This window comes from Ylistrum balloti, unplaced genomic scaffold (assembly GCF_031769215.1).
Source record: "Ylistrum balloti isolate Yb309-2 unplaced genomic scaffold, AGI_CSIRO_Ybal_v1 Utg369782, whole genome shotgun sequence".
NCBI classification, from domain to species: domain Eukaryota; kingdom Metazoa; phylum Mollusca; class Bivalvia; order Pectinida; family Pectinidae; genus Ylistrum; species Ylistrum balloti.
This window is the reverse complement of record NW_026781970.1, coordinates 830,231-854,416: the sequence shown is the minus strand read 5'-3', so window position 1 is coordinate 854,416 and position 24,186 is coordinate 830,231. Positions and strand designations below refer to the sequence as shown.

Sequence of the window (24,186 nt, the reverse complement as noted above, 5' to 3'; positions counted from 1 at the left end):
CAAAAACAAATGAATAAAAAAATAATTATGTTCACGTATATGTGTAGCAGAGTGCTTGTAAGTTTTAAATGTGAATTTCTGTCAAATCGATACTTTTCATGGGTAAATAGGGACACTTATTAAAAACATTTATTGTTCCGAGTGTTGTGTAGAGAGATTTCAAATAAATTCGCTTCTGAGTGTCAGATCTCAACCTGACTTTACATCCGGACTAGTCGGTAGGTACAATGTAATTAGTTTTGAAGCTATTTGCTTTACGCCCAATACACATAGCGTGTCCTATCTTAGTATGGACTTACGTTACGTACTGTTAGATCTGACGTAGACAAATACCAAAGGTCATAGTGATAGGACACACAACGAGTAGATTAGAAAGAGTATAAAGTTGCTAAGTCTTTCTATCTTTATCAGTTAAAATAAAAACTTATTTTATAACATAGAAAATGAACTTACAAATCATATAAAGAGTTGTTAATTAATAATGAATTATTTTGCTGAAAATAATATGATTTTTAATGCATGATCTTATCATTAAAATAACAAGAACAAAATAACATGTATCAAATAATTATCATGCTACCAGTGAAAGAACACATTATTTTCTTCTCTTTACATCTGTTTAGTATGATTTAGCGACCTGTACTTACTTAAAGGTTGCTATTAATTCTATGGTGAGTCATAATTTCAGGAGACCTTATCAAAGAGATGTGAAATGGGGATATTCCCATGTACATTTTTTATAGAAGTAAAAAAAAAAGAAGTTTTCAGGGATGTTTGCAAATCCAAAAAAAAGTTACTTGCATTTTACTACAAATCTAAATAATGTCTTTATTTATGAATGCATCGTGTGCTAGCTGAGATTTACATATTGCAGGTAATGTAAAACTACAAACGAAGTAAAAGACCGAATGGTCAATCTTACAGTACAAGTGAACAAGATGGTTACTAAATTGATTGGGTGACTACCAGTAGTAATGAGCTATTTACTCATATAGTAAAAACATACATTGATAGTTGATACTTCAATAATTACATATGTTATCTTGAATATTTGATTTGTTTTGTATTATCTTTTTAAACACTTATGTAAAGCAACTACTCGAAGGCATAATTTTTTGGCGCGGAATGTCTTGATAACTAGAATGACTAGTCAAAACTGAATATGACATCTTAGAAAAAGGTTTTTGAATAGTACAAAAATATTGAGTATGGTACAAGAAGCTATCTTCTCTTTATCGGAGCGAAATCTTTGAATATACTATACATACTTCCTGAGCAGTACTCGTTTAACAATTGTATTTAAAAACTAATTTCCTAATCTTTCAAAAAAGGTAAAGAATGGTATATAATTACAGTACCAACACTGTTTTCGATTTGTTTTAAAAATAAAGAAAACGGGCAAGCATGATATGTTGTTTGTTACGTTATAACAGGTATAGTTAAAGCATATGTTACCAACAGACAATAAAAAAGTACTTACCGGCTGCAGGTACAAGAAGCAGTATGAACCAAACAGACGCCATGTTGAACCTACGAGCTTGTCAGTGAATAGATGGGATAAGGTAAACTCTATATATACGATGACCGTTTACTACTGACCATTAAGATGGGGTCCACCCTCTTGTCTAACAAAGGATAAGCTCGATAATTACAGGTGTACATCCAGTATAGTATAGCAGCAGGTACTTGATGATGTTTAACAAGTGTTGTTGGAAACACAAACTTGTACCTATATACTCCCCCCATATAAACAATTTGACACGTCGAAGGCCATTTCTCTAGGTTGATTTCACCTTACATCATAGCCACTAAATATAGTCACCATTAGTGAGTCAGAAAATATTCTCATAGACAAAACTAAGAATTTTCAATGCCTTTATTTGGCCTGTATTACTAAAACAAAAGATATTATATTTATTCATCTTCCATCTTGGTTGCATGAATACAATTCCTTATTGACTGAAATTACTATAAATAGGATACTGCACATTCCAAATATATATTTCAGCATTTTCCTCGTGTATTTCAGTGACAAGCAAGAAGGAGAAAAAACATAGACAAACTTTGTCTTTGATGTAGGTCAAATGCCAAAATGTTGGTCAGAGTGTCCTAGTTTTGTTAAATGACACCCAGTGGAAATCAAATCCCAAGTTTAAATTCCCATGGCAAGGAGTATAGCAGATAGAGCCCAGCCAGGATAGCGGAAGGACTAATGGAAAGTTTAACGGACAAGATTAATAAAATCTATAACCTGTAACTGAGCGAGATCGGGTTATATCAGTAGAGATTTAAGATCCTGAAAAAAAAGATTCCCAACCGAGGCGTTAACCGAGATTAGGTTGTTACAAGATCTTAGCCCGAGAGTGAGATATCCCGATCTCCTCGGTTAAAGGTAATAGATTTTTTCTCGCACCCACTGCTATGAAAATTATTCCATAATAGTTCATCAGAGTTTGGTGTATCCTGTGGGAGCCTTAGACTATCCACACAGCCTCTTCACTTGTAAACAACTTGTAAACATCTCAAAAATGATTAATCAAATAGAATATCGATCAATTTTTACATTGACATAACCTACGTTTTTGTTGAAAATGCACGGATGTAGGTGCTACCTACGCCTACACACGGATGAATACACCGATTCGCAAAATAAATCCGCGAAAACGCACGTAAGGGTACTAGACAGATCGGGCGAGATAGAAAAATCTAGGATGGGGTATTACGTGGGATATCCTTGTCTACGTGGGATATCCCTGTCTGAGGTGAGAGAAAAGATATACCTGTATAATGAATTTGGATAATGTTAATGTAGTGGAAGGTAGGCCTATGCCTTCAAGTTTTTAAATCGAAAAGGTTGGTGACTTACTTTAATGTATGTGTTTCAGAACATGCATCTTTCTCGCTCACTCTGCAAAAACAATGACGGAGTTGCCTTGTATTAAACAGGTTTTGATCTGGTCTCACTTCAGGTGAAAATGATATTTTCCCACCTCAGTTACGTATCAAGAGTTTTCCAAATACGTTTGATATTAATTATGAATTATCACAACACCAGTCGGTAATATCAGATATCGGATGCCCACATGCACATCCTGTAAATACAGGTTTTATTTTTTGATAGAATTCCTGTATGTTCGCATCTAAGGAAAATTCTGTGCCTGGAATTCTGAGAGATCAGAGTGTGTTATAACATCTGTAACATCTCTTTTCATAAATAATAGGAAATTCATGTACAACCATATCATAATCAAGGTGTAAAGGTAATGTTTTCTTTAAAAAACATCGTTTCTGCAGTCATATAAACAGACAAATATTTGAGTGGGTGTACAACCAAAAGCTGGTATGGGAAGACCAACATCGTCATTATTCGCACCCACCTATGAAAAGGTATTTGTGTTTGTTTCAGCAATTAACTGAGTGTTATCAGACTTTTGTTTATCATGCACAAGGGCACAGCCTTCCTGTTCTTCCGCTTCTTCCTGAAATAGTTTAGACTCATCCATATCCAGAATTTATTGCCACAGGGCGGTTTTCCTTTATAATCATGTCTACAAATCCATGCCATGTAGAATCAAGTCCTATTAAAAACAAAAACAAAGAATCAATCAATCAAACCAACCAATCAATTAATAAAAAAAAATTCAATCAATGATATAGTATCAAAATTCACCTATTTTAAATTTGAAGCAACTTGAACTTCATGCCAGCATCATTTATATTGTTTCACGCAGGTGTCCAATCTACATATTTCCAGAAACGTTAAATTATATGTACTGTATATAGCTTTACGTAACTAATTAATTCATTAATTAAATTTATAAAGTATTTGATGTGTCTTGTTTTGAAAAATGTCCCTTTGTGAAGTGACTACAGATAACTTTTGGTGCATTCTAAAGACAAAGTCCCTAAAAATATTATTGTATTAAATTTTGAGCAACAATCAATAAAATGTACATCTGTATACACAAGTCTATAAATAATCTTTATATAATAATAATATAACAATTCATTTACAGGCAACAAACATCTACAGGTTCGATAACATTTGTTTAATATTCCCTCTCCCATACGTGAGGAGAAGGATTTTAAAGCTTTACCTATATTTCCCGATTCAGTCCAATACTTCCATGGGCTGATAATGATGGGCTAACAAACTAAATAGTTATCGTAAATTAGCACATTTTCTATCAATATTAACAGTGACCTTGACTTTTTTAGCACATTTTCTATTTCTATTAATAGTGACCTTGATTTTTGACATGTAATCCCAAACAAATACAGTCAATTGTGATAATTTGAGGCACTGTATGATCAGCCCCATGTGATCACAATATATCACATGGAAATTGAACCATTACCATATTCAAGCTGAATATACATAGAACAAATTAACATGGGGCTTTGGAGTGGAGTAGTCAGACTAATGTTAATAACTTTTTTCTCATTTTTTTAGAAATGCTGAAAATGTTAAAATCCCTACCAATTGCAGTGTTTCATCTTTTTATCTCTTTCCCACAACCACAGGTACAAATGCTATCTTCTTCTCTAGCAATGTTGTTGCCAACAATGCAGTTTCCATTGCTGAGTGGTCCGAATTAGTGTACATTAAAAACCATAGAGGCTGTCGACGCCTTGAAGTCTTTGTAGCTGAGCAGCACCTTCCCTAGACTGTTAATGATGAGCAAAAAACCTTAGAAAAATAATAACGAAATCAACCACAATGCCAATGCTGAAACAATAAGGAGTTTCGTCATATAAATGTTATAAAGCTGAAAATAATCCATTTCTATTTTGTAATTTGCAGCTATTCAAACCATATTCAAACATAGGCTATATAAATGAAATAACACTGCTTTGTTTTGATATCCAAAGCACTTTTTGGTCTTTGATGCATTTTTCTGCCCCAAATGGTACGTTCCATTTGAAGACTACAACGGAGTGACACCCAACTTCAAAGCCATTACCTTATACCATTATGCAAGATTTATTTAATGTTCATCAAAGGATCAAACTAATCTTTTCGTCTTGTCCACAAGGTGTCACAATATCACACATGGAACCTTCAATTTTCCATAACATATTCCAGGGATGCAGAGAGCAGACGTGATCGTTACCCCTGGAGTAACGAGGATAAGATTGTCTGTTGTTGGAGAACTGCATAATTTACCTATTCTTTGAGAACAGGTTAGCTCGTCTATAGTGAGAGAAAAGCATAGCTTGCCTATTATGTGAGAATATCAGAGCTTGTCTATTGTGGGAGAACATCAGAGCTTGTCTATTGTGGGAGAACAGTATAGCTCGTCTATTGTAGGAGAACGTCAGAGCTTGGCTATTGTGGGAGAACATCAGAGCTTGTATATTGTGGGAGAACAGCATAGCTTGTCTATTGTGGGAGAACATCAGAGCTTGTATATTGTGGGAGAACAGCATAGTTTGTCTATTGTGGGAGAACAGCATAACTTGTCTATTGTTGGAGAACAGCATAGTTTGTCTATTGTGGGAGAAACGCATAACTTGTCTATTGTAGGAGAACAGAATAGCTTGTCTATTGTGTGAGAACAGCATAGCTTGTCTATTGTGGGAGAACAGCATAGCTTGTCTATTGTGTGAGAACAGCATAGCTTGTCTATTGTGGGAGAACAGCGTCTAAACATAATGCAATCGGTTTTGATTAAATCAAAGGAGTTAATTTATCAAATTACCTCATTAATGAAATAATTAGTTAATATAAGGTATATGCTCACATGATATACCCGCTCAGTTCCCAGTGATGCGCGTGTGTGTAACAGTACTTCCATTGTTTTCTAGGAAAAGATAGATTTTTTTATCAGCTTGGTAGCTGAAAGCATACAAGTTCGTGTATCTGATGTAAAAAAAACACACCAACAGTAAATTATGTATTAATATTGATATAAAAAAGCTAAAGCCTAAAAAGAACATAGCGTTACAAATACCAAAACAAGGAAATCTGCCTGAACCATGTTTAGAAGCAATGCTATGTTGATAAAAATCCAAAGTTGATTTTGATACTTTGTTTTTGTTTACATTACAGTGTTGACATTCCTGTGCTATTGTGTTATATACAAAATTGCTCTTCTGGTACCACAATATTAGCATAGTTCCCATGTCCTCGTAAATATATCAAATATAGTTTCAATCTTTATTTATGTTACAATAATTTAAAACATGGCTTTTATACAGGGCGAAAGATCCCGTTAACATGTAGTGGTGTAGTTAAGGAACCCGAAGACTCCGCCAGAAATGTCTTAGCGGCCACGACAGATATGAAGTATTCTACCCTAAAGAGCCTTGCCCGAATGACTGTATGTATTTATTCATGTATAAATTCATACGCAATATCTTATTACAATTACTGTAGATAGATGATGTATACGTCAATTCCGCGGCCTGTATTGTACGTGTTGAGTTGAAAATATCAGTAATACTGCGAACCTTATCTCGTTAATAACAAACATGATGAAAGTCACCTCTATGTTTTGATTTTAATACTCATATGTAAAGAAACTAGTTTTGTATATGAATATATTAAATTTTCATTATTTCTGGATTATGATATTCATTTTAATCACATAAATGTAGATAATACAGATTTAACGATACATGAATAGAGATAAAATCTCGAGCAGTCCCAGTCAAGGATGTGAGCGCATTGTTACGATAACGATGATTTCAAATGGTAATAAGTTGGACGTTTTAAAATAGGTTTTTATCATTTTTTGATTGCGATATTTATTCTTTTCATATATATGTATAAAAGTCAAGTTTAACGATACGTGAATAGAAATTAAAGCCGAGGCGATGCCGTTATTGCAAATAACAGGATGCGAGCGCATTGCTGCGATATCGATTATTTCAAATGAAAATAAGTTTGTAATTTTTAAAATATTTTCTCATCATTTCTGGATAAAGATATTGATTCTATTCATATATAGGTATAGAAGGCAAATTTAAGTATATGGTGTAGAAATAAAACCCTGGGCGGTCCCGGTATCAGTTGCAAATAACAAGACCTATGGCAAATTGTTGCGACATCACTGATTTCTAAAACCCATAACTCGGAACAATATATTTTCACTATTATATAGATGTCGTTAATATATTTGCATATGACAATCTCATCTTGAAATAGGTGCAAATAAAAGTTCAGGCGGTCAATATATGGTTCCCGGACGGTACTGGGCGGTCTCGGACTGTAACGAGCAATACCAGGCGGCACCTGGCGGTCCGGGCGGACCGGACTGTAGTTAGTACACCAAACATTTCCTTCACTCCAAGAATGTTTACATCATGGCGGTTCAGCAAACGTATCCCCGATGGTTGATAAATTGTAAACAGGGAATTAGTGATTCAAAGGTAAATATCTATTTGACTATGATTTGAAATGTTAAATTTACGTCTTGCATCGGTATGGTATTAATTTTACCTCCTGACTTTATCTAACAAATACGTTACGACAACATACATGATTTTTCTTGTACAATGTAGGACACCTATTTCACGACCGTGAGAGCTGTATGCTTTCCTAAATGTTCATTGTGTTCCAGAGGCTAAGGAAGTGGTACGGAAACATTGTTTCGCTTTCAAAATTTTCTCACTGCTTTTATATATTATTATTTTAATGATAATTAAGTAAATTAACAATTATTGCAGGAATGGAACACATTTTTAGGGGAGTTACATGAAGCCATCCAACAACAGCTGACAGAAAGTCATGTCCAGTACTTCACAGACTTGTCTGAGGCTGAGAAGGAGCTATTTATGGAAAGGGCCACAGCTGCTATTGAAGGAGGTGTGCAATTTTATTAATGTTTAGATCATACCATTCTCTAAAACAGTGTTGTAACATTGGTAACATCAACCAATTTTTGTTATCAGAATCAAAAAAATAGGAGACAAAAAATAATAAAAAGAAACATGAAAAAATATTAGACTTATATCATTGGGACATATGGCGGTTGAAAGGACTGCTTACATAGAAAATGACTCAAATTTCATCTCAGAAAGACTGATAAATATGACATAAATATATATATCAAAATAGACTTGGTCGATCATTGACGATGAGCTCGAGGTGGCTAAGCTGTTAGAGCATTTGTCTTGAATTCAGATGGTCCCTGGTTGGAACTCCAATCTTGCTGTGCTTTTTTTTCTACCAGGTACATATAAACAATATATCATGTATGCAATACATGTGCATGTATATGGTATGATGTCTGACACTAGTAAACATGCCCTTGAACATTGTGAAAGAGATCAAACAGATACGTTTTAGCTCCTTGAACATTGGTGTTAAAGATCAAACAGATACTGTTCAGCTCCAGGAACATTGGTGTTAAAGATCAAACAGATACTGTTCAGTTCTAAATCACTCAAAAAGGTTTTGTTTTGGAACAAGCAAAATTAAGTTTTATGTCTTTTCCACAATGACCTGCATTAATAATTTGTAATTTAAGTTAGCTTTTTTTATATATGTAGCATAGGTTCATATGACTTCACATTGCAGTTCAGTGTTTAAAAATGTGTTTATTTCACTGTCATAAACAGATAAACCTAAGAAATATTAAACATACATAATCACTCATACTATGAAATAAGGGACATTAAATGGTTAAATATAATAAATGATTATTATGTTTAAGATTATAGAATTTAAACTAACAATCAAGATTCTTACCAGGAACTTCCAGAGTAAGGAATTTGTGATGATGACTGGAATATGTCTCTCTCAATGTGTAACCATCGAGAGACAAAGTAAGAGTGAAGTGGGAAAAGGGCGGTGCTTGGGACATGGACGAGTAGTCCGTGCATGCGCACATACATGCCTACGTACATTTATACCTACATTCCAATCACGTTCCAAACACTGGCGTGACACGCATTGATTTGAATGTGTAGTTATAGTACATTAGTACTGTATATGAACACCTGGCTACATATATCTGTTCTAAGGTTTGTTTTTATATGCTGAAAAAATTATAAATGTAGTGTAAAGTAAATCAGATCAGTTTTGTTCCTTTAGTATGTAATGCTGTATGTGGTGATCCAGAAAGGTAGCTGAAGCTTTACTTGTATATTCCTGACAAAGTAGATAGAATTTCCAACCATTTTTAATGTGGTTTTACTGTAACGCTTCCTAAGTTTGTGACTTGACAACGCTTAATGATTCTATACAGAGGTGTTGGTTACTTAGACAGACTTTCTGTTGTAGGTGGTATATTTACAAACCTGTCTAAGAAGGTTTCAGTTCTCTTGGACCAACACTTGAATGAGGAGGTTTCTCGTCAGCTACTAGAGGATGCCCCTGTTGGAACCAAGTCTGATCTCATTATAGAGAATGCAGAAGAGGGCTCACTTAGTATGCTGAAGAAATGGCCAGACATGAAAAACAAGCTAAACATTTGTCTAAACCAGGCACTACCTCCTCCCCTGAGACAGGTGGCCTGGAGACTCTATCTCACCAACAGTAGAGGTACACATGATCGATAAACTTATCTATTAGATTAAATCTTTCTTTGTATTCTGATTGTCTCCCTTGCCCATAGCACCATTGGCTACTGTTTTTAAACCATCCTCTGCTAGAATTCTTTCTCTTTCTGTGGTCATTTTAAATATATCATGTCCCCATACTTCAATGCTATGACTTACATATGTATATAATGACACTCCTTGTAATTGCAGACTTTGAGCCTTTAAAATTATCTTTATAAATTCACAGTCCTTCTTTTAATAATCTTATCCATTCATGCAAGATATTTTCATGTTTTTCATTCAGGTGAATAAATTGGATTTTCAAAATTATGAATAATACTGAAGTTTGATTGATCAAACATCCTTATCTAAAATTATGGCCAAAACTCAGGAATCTTGCTTCCTAAATAGAAAAATTGTGCTCTCCATTACTACTCTTTCATTCCCTCACCTCACACAACACAGTCCTTTTCAAGATTCACCTCCTTTCTGGACTTTTTCCATCTGTATTTGACTCACATTATTTACATCTCTACATCCATTCCTCACCACACTGCCACTCTGGTCCAAGATTCATCATATTTTTCTTCCTAGAAATTTTATCATTTTTATTCTTGTCTGGCTTCTTTGATATGTTTAACATATGAATTTTATATATTTTGACAGTAAGAAAGCAGTATGTTGACCAACTGAATAGTAATCCAAGGGCAGCAATCTCCCCATATGACCTTGAGATATCCCAGAAATGTGAGGCACTGATAAATACAGAGTCGACTTTTGCTGATCTTAAAGGATCTGTGGGTAAGGCTTATTACTAGGTCAGTGTTTTGAAACCATTGCCATATTTTTTACCTTATCATTGCACTTGTTTTTATGTAGAAATGATCTTCTGGCAACTGCTACGTTAGGTACTAGGCATTCATTCAGTTTCTTTGTCTGAAAGTAATAGGTTTGTACGTTCATTTTCAAAATTTGTAGGACAAGAAATAACCTGGTATTTGTGGTGGGCTAACAATTTTTACAAAGATGGAAAATGAATAAAGAAATGAAACAAATAACGGAACGTTCAACCAAAGAAAAAAATTCTTATTTTTGTATACATACATACCTGACATTTTAACAGTGATATGAAAAGTAGGATGACATATATGATGTAGGGGGCTGAGGTGGCCAAGTGATTAAGGCCTCTGAATGTCTTTTATCACTGGCCCTTCACCTCCTCGTCACAGACATGAGTCTTACATAGGGCAGTCACCAGGTACTGACTATAGGTGATTTTTCTCTAGGAAATCTGTCTTTTCTCCACCAACAAAACCTGGCATTTCTGTACTTGTTCAGAATAGTCACCTACAAGGGAATTTTTATTGTCTGATAATGAAGATGTAATGTGTTGGTATTCTGGGCTTATAGGCCAGTTATGGTATACAGATGAGGAAGAAGCAGTTTATCACTGTACAGGTGACAAAGAATTTACCATTGTGCTTTGATTCTTACCAGGGTCATTTTATGCCATGAAAGCTGTTTTGTCATACTACCATGCATCTCTGAAGACCAAGAATAGGCTTCGAGATGTAGACCATCTCCTTGTCGTGCCATTTGTGAAAGTGAATGAACCCAACATGCCAAAGTAAGCACTATACCTTTTTAATGGTTTATATTTTCACATTTTTTTATTCCAAGAATTTAAATCAAAAAGGTTTTTTTACCTTCTGGCAGTCATGAATCAGACTGCCAGGCTAACTCTATTGACATCACTCTCAATGTATCTATTTTATAGAATTTAAATGCCATCCTGAAAAACACCCAAAACTAAAACCCCTCAAAATTAACAGATTTAAAATATATAAAATCATAACATATGACAGCTTAGATTTACTTGCTCATCTGCTGAAACTTGTAAGAAATTTACACCACATAGTCTTAAAAGTTGTAGACCGGGTATTTGGTTTGTCATTTTCACATTAATATTTGACTTCATGATGACATATTTGAAAATTATTGGCCTTAAGTCGAGGTCATTAACAGCAAGCTATGTTTTGTATATATGACACCCTACAATATTTATCATATACATATGTATATTGTACATGTATATCGGTCTATTACCACAAAGAAATCTATAAATTATGATACAAGTTGAGTGGAGTCTGAAATTAATACCTCAAAATCAAAGTGACATTAGTCAGACTTTTTGTTACATGGATGATAAAGACATTTTCATAGGTGTATTTAGCATAATTGCAGAGTGCTTAAGAGATGCTTAAAACAAATTAGAAACAAAAAATAGGAACCAAAAATACCGTTCCCCTCTCCGTCTTGACTTTGAATTCTGACTTTGAAAATCAATATCAAATAAATGTCAGTTTGAACAATCTTTCATCAGTTGCTATGTAGATTGTTATGTTGTGTTTTATGACATACTCTGTTTCACATATTACAGACGCGAGCCTCCTGCTGGTCGAGTGATTGCCGCATTGGTGGAGCAATACATTTCTTACATGGATTCTAGGCCAGGCTTTGTCACAGACACTGGCTCTGATGTAGGTCACTGTGATCTTTATCTGTAACACTGGAGTAGAACATATATTTACCAATATATATTGTCATTAGCTCTAAATAGTAAACAACAGAGATTGAAATTAATGTCATTATTAGATAGTTATGTATATAATTATTAAGTTCCTTTCCCATTTGTATAAGGGATAGATTGGCATAAGTTTATATTCTGATTGCATTTCACTTCCAAAGAAAAGAATTTATCACAAATATTTCATAAAATGAAAGCTATCAAAAAGACCCATTAAATTACTCTAATAATTAAAATCACATTAATACATTTTTCAATGAAAAGTTAATGGTTTTTGGATATTGAAGTGAATTTTAGAAAGCGTATTCCAAATATCTATATGAAATTAAACCTAATAAATTGTAATTGAATTAATGTAAGATTCAGACTTGATTTCAATCCTAAATATAATATATATATGTGTTATTTTGTTTAATTATTGAATGAATATTGTTGAAACTTACAAACATTAACATTATGTAATTCTCTCAAATATAGGCTCAATAATGTTTGACGTTTTTTGACGAACCCATTGAATTCTTTGTTCCTGTAGAAACATGAAGATGAGATGGTAGCATTTGTAGACAAAGTGGCTAGAGAATTACAGGAGAAGTTTCCAAGTGTGGCCAGGGCTATTGTCAATAATGTTGTCAGCACCAAGGGTAAGACACCTCTAACAAGTAACATTTAGCTTCCCTCAGATATAGGAAAATTTATAGTACGGTTACATATTGTACATCTGAACTAAGATACATGAGCACAATTAAAGTCACTCTGTCATCTCATTGGATGGAATGACATCAAAAACTTGAAGTCTTCACAAAAAATTGTTATAAATCATCAGGTTTGAGGCACCTAGGATGAATACAGCTCTGTATTTCACAAATGGAAAATATGCTTTCCCTTGGTATTGAAAAGCAGGGCCTAAAACTGTTAAATAATATATAAAACTACTTTCAGTGAGATTTGAAAAAAAAATCAGTTTCTTAAAGATCCAGCTAAAATAAATCCAGATAGGTGCGGTCATTATTTGTTTTCTTTTTAAATTCAGTTTCACAACAGTAAATATAACATTAGATCAAAACTTATACTTACTAAATGAAAATGATTATTGGTGATAATTACTATTCAATAAATTTGAAAAATTAGATAATATTTTATTTCATTTGAAAATTAAGGTCTTTTGTAACATGTTAAACTACATTTAAAAGTCCTGATTATTTATATAATGAAAATATAATAAAAGTTATTCTTCATCTGTTTAAACAAAACAAAAATTACAGAGGAAAATAATAAAAAATATGTTCTTGAATTTCTATGAATTGTTCAGCAAAACACCTCATACAAACTTATCTTTTCTTATATATCTTTGAATACAGAAAAGATTGTGGAAACGGAGACTGGTAAATATGCACTGTTGATGGAAGGTCTCACCTCTCTTGTCCGTCCTGTGATACGTGGCATGTTTGTCAGTGAGTATCGCTTCTCCAAAATCTTGTGCTTATTGCATCATATCTGTTGTTTGAGTGTATGGAACTATATGTAGGAGGAAATTGGGGTGCTTCTGACATTTTACTAAGTGGTGAAGGTGACACTATCATTTTATAGTCCTGTGGAAGGTTGAACTTGGGCACCTAGGTGTTAAGCTAGTATGACTACTGTGCTATCTGACCAGGCAATATACACTTAATGTAATATAATATGGAATCCTTGAACTGATACTAATTTGTTTTAATTTTGTTAAGAACAAATTTACCTGTTATCAACTTACTCAATGATATTGATTTAGGACAGCTTGGATGGATTTTTTTGTTTTTTTTGTTTTGTTTACATAATGATATAAAGTAACTTTTTCTAATTAAATAAGCAATTATCATCTTACTTATAGGAGTTTGTGTAACTCTGTTGAGAAATAATGTATATCTGATTGATAAGATTGGCCTTTGATATTCAACAGTGTATGGCTAGTGTATATGGTCTGTATGACCTGTATCTATGGGGGAGGGGAGTGGGGTTGGGGAGGGGTTGATGAATCTGATATCACCAAACATTTACACTCAGTAGCTTGTCATATAATGTATATCAACAATATTTTATATCATCAACTTAACATAGCGGTCTTGATAAATTTATCAAACCAGATATCCTAAGTGGAAAAATTACTATCTTTATGAATATTGAGCTAATCTGTTTACGTGTACATTATGGAGTTACTTCCCCTTATCACAGTGTATCACATCTATGTAAATTATATGTATTTCTTACAATTCTGATCTTCAAAACGGTACTAATCATCAGATTTTGCTAACTTACTTAAAGTGAAAGCTCAGATTTGAAATTCATTATCATTCTGATAGGAATGGTAGGATACTCAGTCATTCATTTTGAAAGTATTGATTTAAAGAGAGGAGAAAATCTCCTAGGAATACATCAGTCTTTCCCTCATTCTTCATGTTCTCCTCCTCCATATTAACTCCTGAATGTATACAATTACTCTGAGATATATGTAAATTTTATACCTATTCCTCTCTTTGTTTGATAGCTTACCTTAACTTTGACACACTTCTGTATGTATGGGACCAGTATATGATCGGATCAAACACTCCAGGCTTCCACACAGAATGGCTGACCAACGTAACACTCGTGTTTCTGGGACTTCTCAGAGAAAAACTTAAAGATGCATCATCGGTAGTGTTTCATCAAAAATTTATCCTCAAAGGACTATAAAACTTTAAAACCAAAATTTTCCTTACTATTTTTTAACCAGTTGATAATGTATAGAAAGTCAGTCAGAAAATCTAAGCTGTTTTTCGATAACTTTTTTTCCTCTGAAGAATTGATAAAAGACTCTTCCGAATGAATCTGGATTTATAGCAATTTATTATAGTAACACAATTAATCTTCAGATTTGATTTTCAAAAAAGGATATTTTCAAAATTAATTGAAATGTTTGAAATACATGATACTATTGTTGATTGATATATCTAAACAACGTTTTGCAGATAAACATTTTATTTAGAAATTTAGAACAAAATTATCCAAATTAGAAATAAAAGAAATGCATTCACTAAAGGTGAGCAGATGGTACATAGAATTATAGGTAACTTGTAGCAAATATGGGCTCAGACCTTTTGCAGAGAAATTTATTTAAAATCATTTTCTTCCTCTTTTAACAGGCAGGGGAGATGGAAAAAACCCTTAAGATAGAGGGACCAAGACTAATGATTCCACAGTTTCAATATGAGGTCAGATTGTAAAGTATTCTGTATAATCAAGTGTTCATCATAGAGAAGTGCTTCTTATTAGGGTAAAACTTCCGATCATTTAAAGGGATAAACTGATAGTAAATTGCTCATATAAATATAGATGAAAATATATTTTTAGTAGGTTTTTACTGAATCATATTACTATTCCATTTGTTACCACGGTGAAAGGAACTTTGGTTTGTGAAGGAATTACAGCTGAAAGCAGAGTTTTGATTGGCTACCATCTTAGAGATGATCAATATTGTATAATTTAGTGTGTAGAACTTATTCTGCTTTCTATAATGTATGATTTCGTATATTACTTCATAGATAAAAAGACTGAATTATGTATACAGAAATTTTATTTATTTGATCTAATTTTTACAAAATTATCTGTATCCTGAGTAAATTCATCGACTATCACACAGTATATGTTATGTCATAAGGGTATGTCTAGATATTTTTACTTTGATTTTACTTTCAGTTCTCTAATGTTTATGTTATATTACTGCATTGTACTACAGGTTAAGACTGACCACTTCAAGACGCTATACTCAATGTTACAACAAGATCAGAAAGCTGCCATGCCTGTGCTGGATCCTACACAGTGTAAGTATTTACTGTTAGTCTTCAAAAATCATTTATTATCCATGCCAAATTTGTCGTGTTATAAGTCTACTGGTGAACACATAATCTCGGCTTCAAAGTAACAGAGTTATTATTGTTTTATTGCTAACAATGGATTTTGTAATTCGTATTTCTGCAGACCTGAAAAAAATTACATTGGACATGAATTTATTTGTATCAAGACCAGAGCCTGATTCATGAAACCGTTCTCATGCTCAAGCATGAGTTTTGTGCTCAAAGCTTTATGTCTTGTTTAAATTAAAAATTAATAGATAAGGCTAATTTTGCCAAAGATTTAAAAACAATTTTGAAAGGAATAAAGTCAAAGCTATATTCAAGGTTTATATTTGATTATTTTATATGATTTAGGTGAATTATAAAAAAGTTGCTTGAGCACAAAATTTATGCTTGAGCATGAGAATGCTTTCATGAATATGGGCCCTTGAGTTATTGCCATTAAGATACAATGTTCATTAAAGATATTTATGTAAAAAGGTCATAAGTTATCAAAATTTATGTATAACATTTAAAGGTTATATATATTTTTAAAAAGCCTGAAACTGTCCATGAGTTTTTTAATCCTATAAATCATTTGTGATATTCTCTGTCTGTATTGCCTCCAGCTCAACACCCACCATGGCGTCACTGGTACAACGATGTTATCCCGCCTTACACCAAACCCCAGGAGCGGCGTCGTGCCCGAGAGGAGAGGGAAGCTGAGCGAGAGAGGTACCATACCATACCATACTGATGGTTTTCATTATTGAAATCATCTTAGCGGTGTATTTGTAGCCTCTATTGTCATGTCATGATAAATAAGTATATGATGTCATGTCAGGCACGTCAGTTTTGATGGATGAGGTGATTGTTTTTTCTTTAACAAAGTTTCAGACTTATATGTGTGAAATGTGAACTGCTACAAGACTTTATTTGTGAATTATTAGTGGCACAGTTGAACTGAACTTGTCAGGAGGCTGTGATGTGTTAGTCAGTGAAGTGTCGACCCACACAAACTCAGGTAATGATTCTTTGTGTGTAGTTCAACACTCCTTACCATTGACAGGGCATGATTCTCAGGGAGTTGAGAAATAGACAGGTCTATGTTGTCAAGGTTACATTCTTACTCCAATCACACTGGATCGGCCTTTCACAGGTTGTTAACGCTACTTCAAAGTGATCCCAGCTGAAAATGACCCTGGCTATTCACGGACTAAAAAAACCCAACAAGCAAAAAACATGAAGTTCACAAAATCACAAATTTGTATTTTTCAGAATGGCACGTATGCAGAAGGACAATGAAATCAGCAAACGAGAGTTGGCAATCAAGGAACGAAGGTTAGTGTGTCTGCTATGGTTCTTAATATGGATCAGTTGCACATCCCTACACCTGTCAAATGTAGATTTTATTGTGTGAAGAGATTACCAGACACACTTAGTAACATATCCTGATACCGTTTGTTCTCCCAAGAGTGATTGAATAACATCACAAGTTGTCACACATTTTGTCAGAGTAGGTAATGTTCTATGTGTGTAGAATATCTATATATTGTGTCACTTATAGTTTTACAAACCAGCCTTCCTGCATTCTTAGGGACAAATTATCAAACCATTTTTAATTTAAATTACCTGCCATACTTGAGCTTAACGGATACTTGATCCCTGTTAATTGTTTAACCTTTATATACACTATCAATGCTTTACATGAATTTAAACAAAGAACATTTTGCATATGCTGGAAGTAACCAACACTTCATATGATAATTTAACATCCTGAATATATTTAATCAATCAGGCTTCGACATATAAGGTTTGTTTGTTTCATCAATAATTGTTTTATGTTTGACTCGATTCTGTTCACTGTTCAACAAAAAGGATGGATTTAGTTTGCCTTATGAGGATACAATCTCCAATTGATCATTTCATTTTTTCTTTAAGTTAATGTGATTTTTTTTCCTAATTTGACTCTATTGTTCATTTTACAATTCAATTTTCCTTTACTTCTATTGCTTTTTTCCATGTAGAATGTAACTTTAGCCTTACCAGGGTCTCCTACCAGTTTTATACAGAAATCCGTTGACCACATTTCAGTTTTCTAAAGTTATCATAGACATCAAAAATCAGCTTTAAGAAGTTGTGTTTAGCTCTGCTTCAGTGATTCAACGTCATTGTAATGGTGGAATGGAGAAGATTGGTTATGAGTAGAGACGTGTTTCAGTCTGGATCCTGTTCCTAAATTCTACATTTGGGTGTAAAATTTCCATATTTCTGTATCTCTGTAACAGTTTAATTGGTTTTAATTATCTACATATTGTCGTGGTAAACATCAACAAGGAGTGTAAAAAATCAGCAATGAATTATTCATGAAGAAACTTCATTTTACTGCAGATAAAATTGATCTTATCTTCAGTGAAAAATGACCGGTCAAACTATATTAGGAAAGCTTATGGGCTTATATATGAACAGCTCTCCTCCTCTCCCCTGAATGAAGTTTGAAGTTTGGGGTGGATAATATCACACAGTAATAAATAGATATCCAAGTCTTGATTTTTGTTTCAGGAAAACCAAATTTAACACATTCACAATTTAGAGCTTGGATATGTGTTTTTCAATCCTTCACTATACCCTGTTTGAAGCACTTTGACACATTTTGTTTCAGTCAATCTTCCCTTTCCCGTTCTGAACCACCTATTATGTAAGCTAATGTATCTTGTCAGTCTGTGTGTGTAGTGTGACATGTATCCAGGGATAACCATTTGTGTTGGTGTGGAATGCCAAAAAAAACAAAAAAAAAATTATATAACCTATATTCAGAAATTTAAACTATGTTTTAATGTATTATCATATAAAAGTTTGAAGTTTTTACAAATTAAGAAATAACTATGCCTCCATGGTCATACTTTAAAAAAATTGTGTTTGATATTGCAACTTAATCCAAAATCAGGTTTTCATTAATGCCTCAAAATTGAGCTCACTTGACACTGTGCTTACTTGGATTGTCTATTCTTTGTTCATGTGTTTGTCCCATATACTTACCATGATTGTGGTTTTGTGAGGTGTTAACATGGGACTGATATTGGTGTGTGCTGTTAATGTTTTGTACAAACAATGACTTGAAAAAAAAACCATAAATGAAGGTTTTATTAAGGATATAATATGGTGGATTGGCTATCTATTGTAAGAGTAAGTTCAGCATTATTATAACAAATTTCACTTAATCTTCCCAGTTCAGCTGTTTACCTGTGTATGTGTTTCTGTGAATATTCTCAAAGAGATATATAGGAATACAAACTACACAACCTGTGATAATTGACATGAGTGATGAATGATTTGCCATCATGACTTTATATTTAGATATTTCACTCCTTTATTATTTAATTTTCTAATCTATTTAAGATTCTAATAAGATAATAAAATATACAATCATCAAAACAACAATAATTTATGGTATTCTGTGGGTATTCAAATAAACTGGAAAATATATAGAGCAGTTGTACATATCCTATAGACATTAATAATGATCTCTCTTTTATAATGTGACTATGTTTTTTTTTATCAATTTGGTGTTTAGGGAGGAAGATGAGGAATACCAGAGAATGGCAGCAGGGGAGAGACAGAGGTTAGAAATGGAGAGGATGAGACTGGAGGAGATGGTTCAGGAGGTACACATGATGAAAACAAAACATCTTGTCATAGGGAGAATTAATAAGATAAATCTTGAAGGGGGTTGTGATAGATCAGACAGTAGAGTATTTAACTATGCTCACTCAGATGAAAACCTGAATGATGGGGTTTCATCTCTACCTGTGGAGTGTGTGTTTCTCAGGTGCAGATCTAAGACAAGGGGTTCAATCTCTACCTGTGGAGCTTGTGTTTCTCAGGTGCAGATCTAAGAGTAGGTGTTTGATCTCTATCCGTGGAGCTTGTGTTTCTCAGGTGCAGATCTAAGAGTAGGTGTTTGATCTCTACCTGTGGAGCTTGTGTTTCTATGGAAACTGAGATCACGGATCACCCTATGGTGGTGTGGTTGTGTCCTTAGACAAGAAATTTTACCTCAGTTGCTGGCATGATTGGGCCTCAAGCATGCTGTTCAGTGAGGTAGCCACCTGTCTGACTCAGCATTAACCTGGCTGTTCACAAGGCAAATATGAGGATATGTTATTTCTGCTCAAAGGTTGATTTTTATATTCTTCTCCCACATAATAATTTCCTTTTCTTTCATCTTGGAAGAAACATTAAACGTAAGATAATCATTTAACTTCTGCTGTGTGTTGGCGTTTTGATTCTTAAAATGTCATTTACACTTTAGCAGTAATAAAATTAAAGCTATTTATTTTTACAAATATTAAAATACGCACTAAATTATGATTAAACTGTTAAGGACAGTCATATATAAGATGCATTTCTCTGACTCTTACATTTAACTAGAATGTTTTTGCATTCCAAGCATGTCATGTAAAACCTTTTAGAGCTTAGTAAAAGATCTTGGTTGGTTTTGTATCATGGGTGCCATTTGTTCTGTGCAGGAACGGAGAAAGAGGCTGCAGGCTGAACAGAGAGCCCAGGAGGAGATAGCACGTCTTAGAATGGAGGTATCTGCCCTTGGTTATACCAAACCGGTAAGTGTCATGTGTTTTTTGGTGAGTGTCATAGAACAAAGGTAAGAATCACAAATTCATTGTCGGCAAAATAGGTGAGGATAACTTATGATAAATACTAAGTGTCACATTTCAGCCTTAGAGAGTCACATCCAGCTGGTGAGTGTTACATTTAAGTCTGAGAGTGTCACATTTCAGCTGTTGGGTGTTACATTTCAGCTGATGAGTATCACATTTTAGCTGGTGGGTGTCACATTTCAGCAAGTAAGTCACATTTCAGCTGGTGATCAGTGTTAGATTTCAGCTGATGAGTGCCACATTTCAGCTGCTGATTGTCACGTTTCAGCTGATGAGTGTCACATTTCAGCTGATGAGCGTCACGTTTCAGCCGATGAGTGTCACATTTAGCCAGTGAGTGTCACATTTCAGCTGATGAGTGTCATATTTTAGCCAGTGAGTGTCACGTTTCAGCTGATGAGTGTTACATTTCAGCTGGTGAGTGTCACATTTTAGCTGGTGAGTGTCACATTTAGCCAATGAGTGTCACGTTTTAGCTGATGAGTGTCACATTTTAGCCAATGAGTGTCACATTTTAGCTGGTGAGTGTCACATTTAGCCAATGAGTGTCACGTTTCAGCTGATGAGTGTCACATTTCAGTCTGTGTCACACGTCAGCCATTGGAGTGTTGTATTAAAACCTTTACTGTCAAATAGATTTATTATCATGGAAAACATGCAGTTGTTGTAGATTCATTTATTTCCATGAGCTTCAACTTACATGGTTTAAGGAAAAAAAAACTGTGGATATACATATCTAACCCAATAAATTTACAGATACTAATTTTAACAGCATATTGATATTATTTGAATTTATGGACTGAGAGTGCCCATGAAATCAATGATAGTAAATCTACCAAGAAAATTAATAATTTGACATTAAATGACTTGTTGATAATGTATTTCAAAGCCATATCCAATCAGAAATTTTCATTTTCTTCATGTGCTTTTTGATCACAGGATTTCTGCCTCTTTTGCATATCTCATTCATCAATGACAACATAGCTCAATAGGTTTAGTTTTTGATTTGCTCGTCTGGTTTTTTTCACAGAGATCTCGTGCCTCAACAGGAAGATCCTCAGTTGTTATCAGGTAAGTTACAGGAAATGGTGCTTACCATAGAAATGGTTGTATCCATGGAAACAGATTTCCATAAATGAAAGAAGAACTCAAGAACTTAAATTTTTAATTGATTCTTTACTCAAATCAATTTAATATCACATCTGTCAGGTCACTTTGGAGGCAATATATATATATATATCAACTAAGTTTGTCTTAAAATAACTACATACGCTGTTTAGTTGAGACCACCCATAGAGTCAAAAACTCTTACTCACTAATTCCATTTAAGCCAAACTTAAATTATATCATGACACAACATTTTGAGAAATCCTTTGTGTGTTTTTATTTATATCTTTTAATCTTGCAACATGCCCAGAATGAACATTAGAAATATATCTGAAATTTGAAGTGACAATATTTATTTATAGTCGGTTCTGTGTGGCGCCCCCACCTACACGGGTATCAACCCCAGAGCCACTACCTACCATAAAAGAGGATAAACGAGCTCCGACTCCTGCCAAATCCCCAGACAACCAGACTCGCGAAGTTCTCATAGACTTCTTACAGAGAGTGAAGCTTGGAGCAGACAAAAGTAAGATTTCTAATTGTTTGATTTTTAATTTACGAGTTTTTATTCTGAATAGGTACATGGTCAATTTTCAGTCATTATACTGGTATACTGGAATCAAGATGTTCATCTTCTTAATAGACACCTAATTCTGAAGTTATTTCAGTCTGAGGGTTGTTTCATCTGTGATATAGTTAAATGTTTTGAACTCTATGGTCATATCGGCATATAAAACAGAATTTAACTCCCTTTACCTTCGATAACCTGTGTTGTCCACTGTTTGGCCTTTAGTTGCCCATGGCCAAGGAGAAGACAAGGCAGAGCTTGATAGAGAGACAGATGGGTATCTCCAACAGAATGTCAAGGACATCAAGCGGGCACAGGTAGGTAACTCAAGGTGATAGGCTACTGGTATCAAGGTCATTTGTAGCAAGCTTAAAAAAGTGTAAGAGCAAACAGAGCTGTGCTGAGATCCAGAAAATTGGTGAAAACATATTTTGAAGGCTGGGGGTAAGGATTTTAATGTGGAAAAAAATTCCCAGAGACAAGCCTTGCCTTAGGCAATGTAAGAGTTCCATATCTCTGTATAGAGACTAAAAGATTCTCTTTATCATGTACATTCCTCAGCTTTTTTCCAGAAAGTTACATTGTTACAGTAACAACACATTCAGTTGTTTTTTTACCTCAGTCAACAATATTATTAAATACAATGTATATATGTTTACAGAGAGACATACTTGGCCACACGTTAAAGCCTGGAGAATTTGACCGGATGTCACCTACTTCACAACAGAACATCAGTGAACAGATGATGAAGATGATGCAGAAATGGAGAGAAGACAGACGAGCTCGAGAACTTCAACAGACACCAGGCAGTCGCAAAAACTCACGCAACAAATAGAACTCATGATATTTCGCAAGCTCTAGTCTTTGAGTACAGTATGAAGGAAGTCTAGAAAGCTGTGTGAAACACATTACATGAAGCTTGACTAGATTTCTGGAGAATCATCAAGTATGATATCTGCTACAGGTTTTGTGATAAAAAGTTACAAGGATAAACGTTTTGCAACATTATTTTTTGTCACATTCTCTGAAAAAGTATTTATGAATGATAGCATTTCAAATCCTATATATTGATGGAAAATTCACACTTACATGATATGGTTTGAAAAATTTATTGTAAAACACATTTAAAAGAAGTCTTATTTGTAGGATGGAAAAAATGATTTTTGAGAGTTTGGCTAATTATGAAATTCCAGAATGTTGTATTGGTTATGTGTCATTGTAGTTGTTGTAAGTAACACAAAGATACAGTATTTAGAACAATGGTAATTTCACTGAGTAACATCTATCACTGCTGTTTTACAAGATTCATGCATATATTTAGTAGAATGTGTTGGTTCCCAATGCCAAAATGAAGATATTTTTCAGTCTTTAATAGAAAGTTTTCTATATGCTTGATTAATCATTCGCTGTGAAAATATTCATTGTTTAACAAAGTCTTTTATAAAATAGTGAAATATTTTTGCTACAGTTTAAATGAAATTGAAAACAAGTTTTGATTGGTGAATAAGTGAACAGGGTAATATTACCTGATGTATATGAATTCTAACTTCTGAACACTTGACTTCACAAAGGTCACATTCCAACAACCTCCAAATTATATTGTCATAGAAACAGGTCAGATGACTTTTGTGATAGGTATTTATTTCACACCTTTTGTTAGAAAATTCTATTTCAAAAATCACAAAAGACATGTTCTTAGCTGTGATTGACTGGTTCTTTATTTCACACACGAATTAATTATTTTATTACAGATTCATTGTAGATGCCATAGATATTGTTGTTTACTAGTCAAACTTCTGTACATATCAGTGTGTTTGTTCTGTGCTAATATTTTCTCAAATGTTGTCAACCGAAAACTAAGATCAACACAACTTAAGGTTTTAAGAACAAGATTTCAGAATATTTAATTTT

At 33.8% G+C, this 24,186-nt stretch overlaps 1 protein-coding gene and 1 pseudogene across 1 annotated transcript; one reads left to right on the top strand and one right to left on the bottom strand.

Annotated features, from left to right (window-relative positions):
- Positions 1–3,033: 3,033 nt before the first annotated feature.
- Positions 3,034–5,430, bottom strand: LOC132544178 (uncharacterized; annotated as a pseudogene).
- A 1,878-nt stretch (positions 5,431–7,308) lies between these two features.
- LOC132544209 (uncharacterized) lies at positions 7,309–23,110 on the top strand. Its single transcript, XM_060207777.1, has 19 exons — positions 7,309–7,374; positions 7,672–7,810; positions 9,230–9,490; positions 10,156–10,290; positions 10,987–11,116; positions 11,930–12,029; positions 12,609–12,717; positions 13,435–13,527; positions 14,598–14,743; positions 15,232–15,300; positions 15,825–15,909; positions 16,551–16,656; positions 17,200–17,262; positions 19,496–19,586; positions 20,451–20,543; positions 21,631–21,671; positions 22,070–22,233; positions 22,501–22,592; positions 22,937–23,110. The coding sequence occupies exons 1-19, from the start codon at positions 7,309–7,311 to the stop codon at positions 23,108–23,110; spliced, it is 2,157 nt and encodes a 718-aa protein (XP_060063760.1).
- The last annotated feature ends 1,076 nt before the right edge of the window (positions 23,111–24,186 follow it).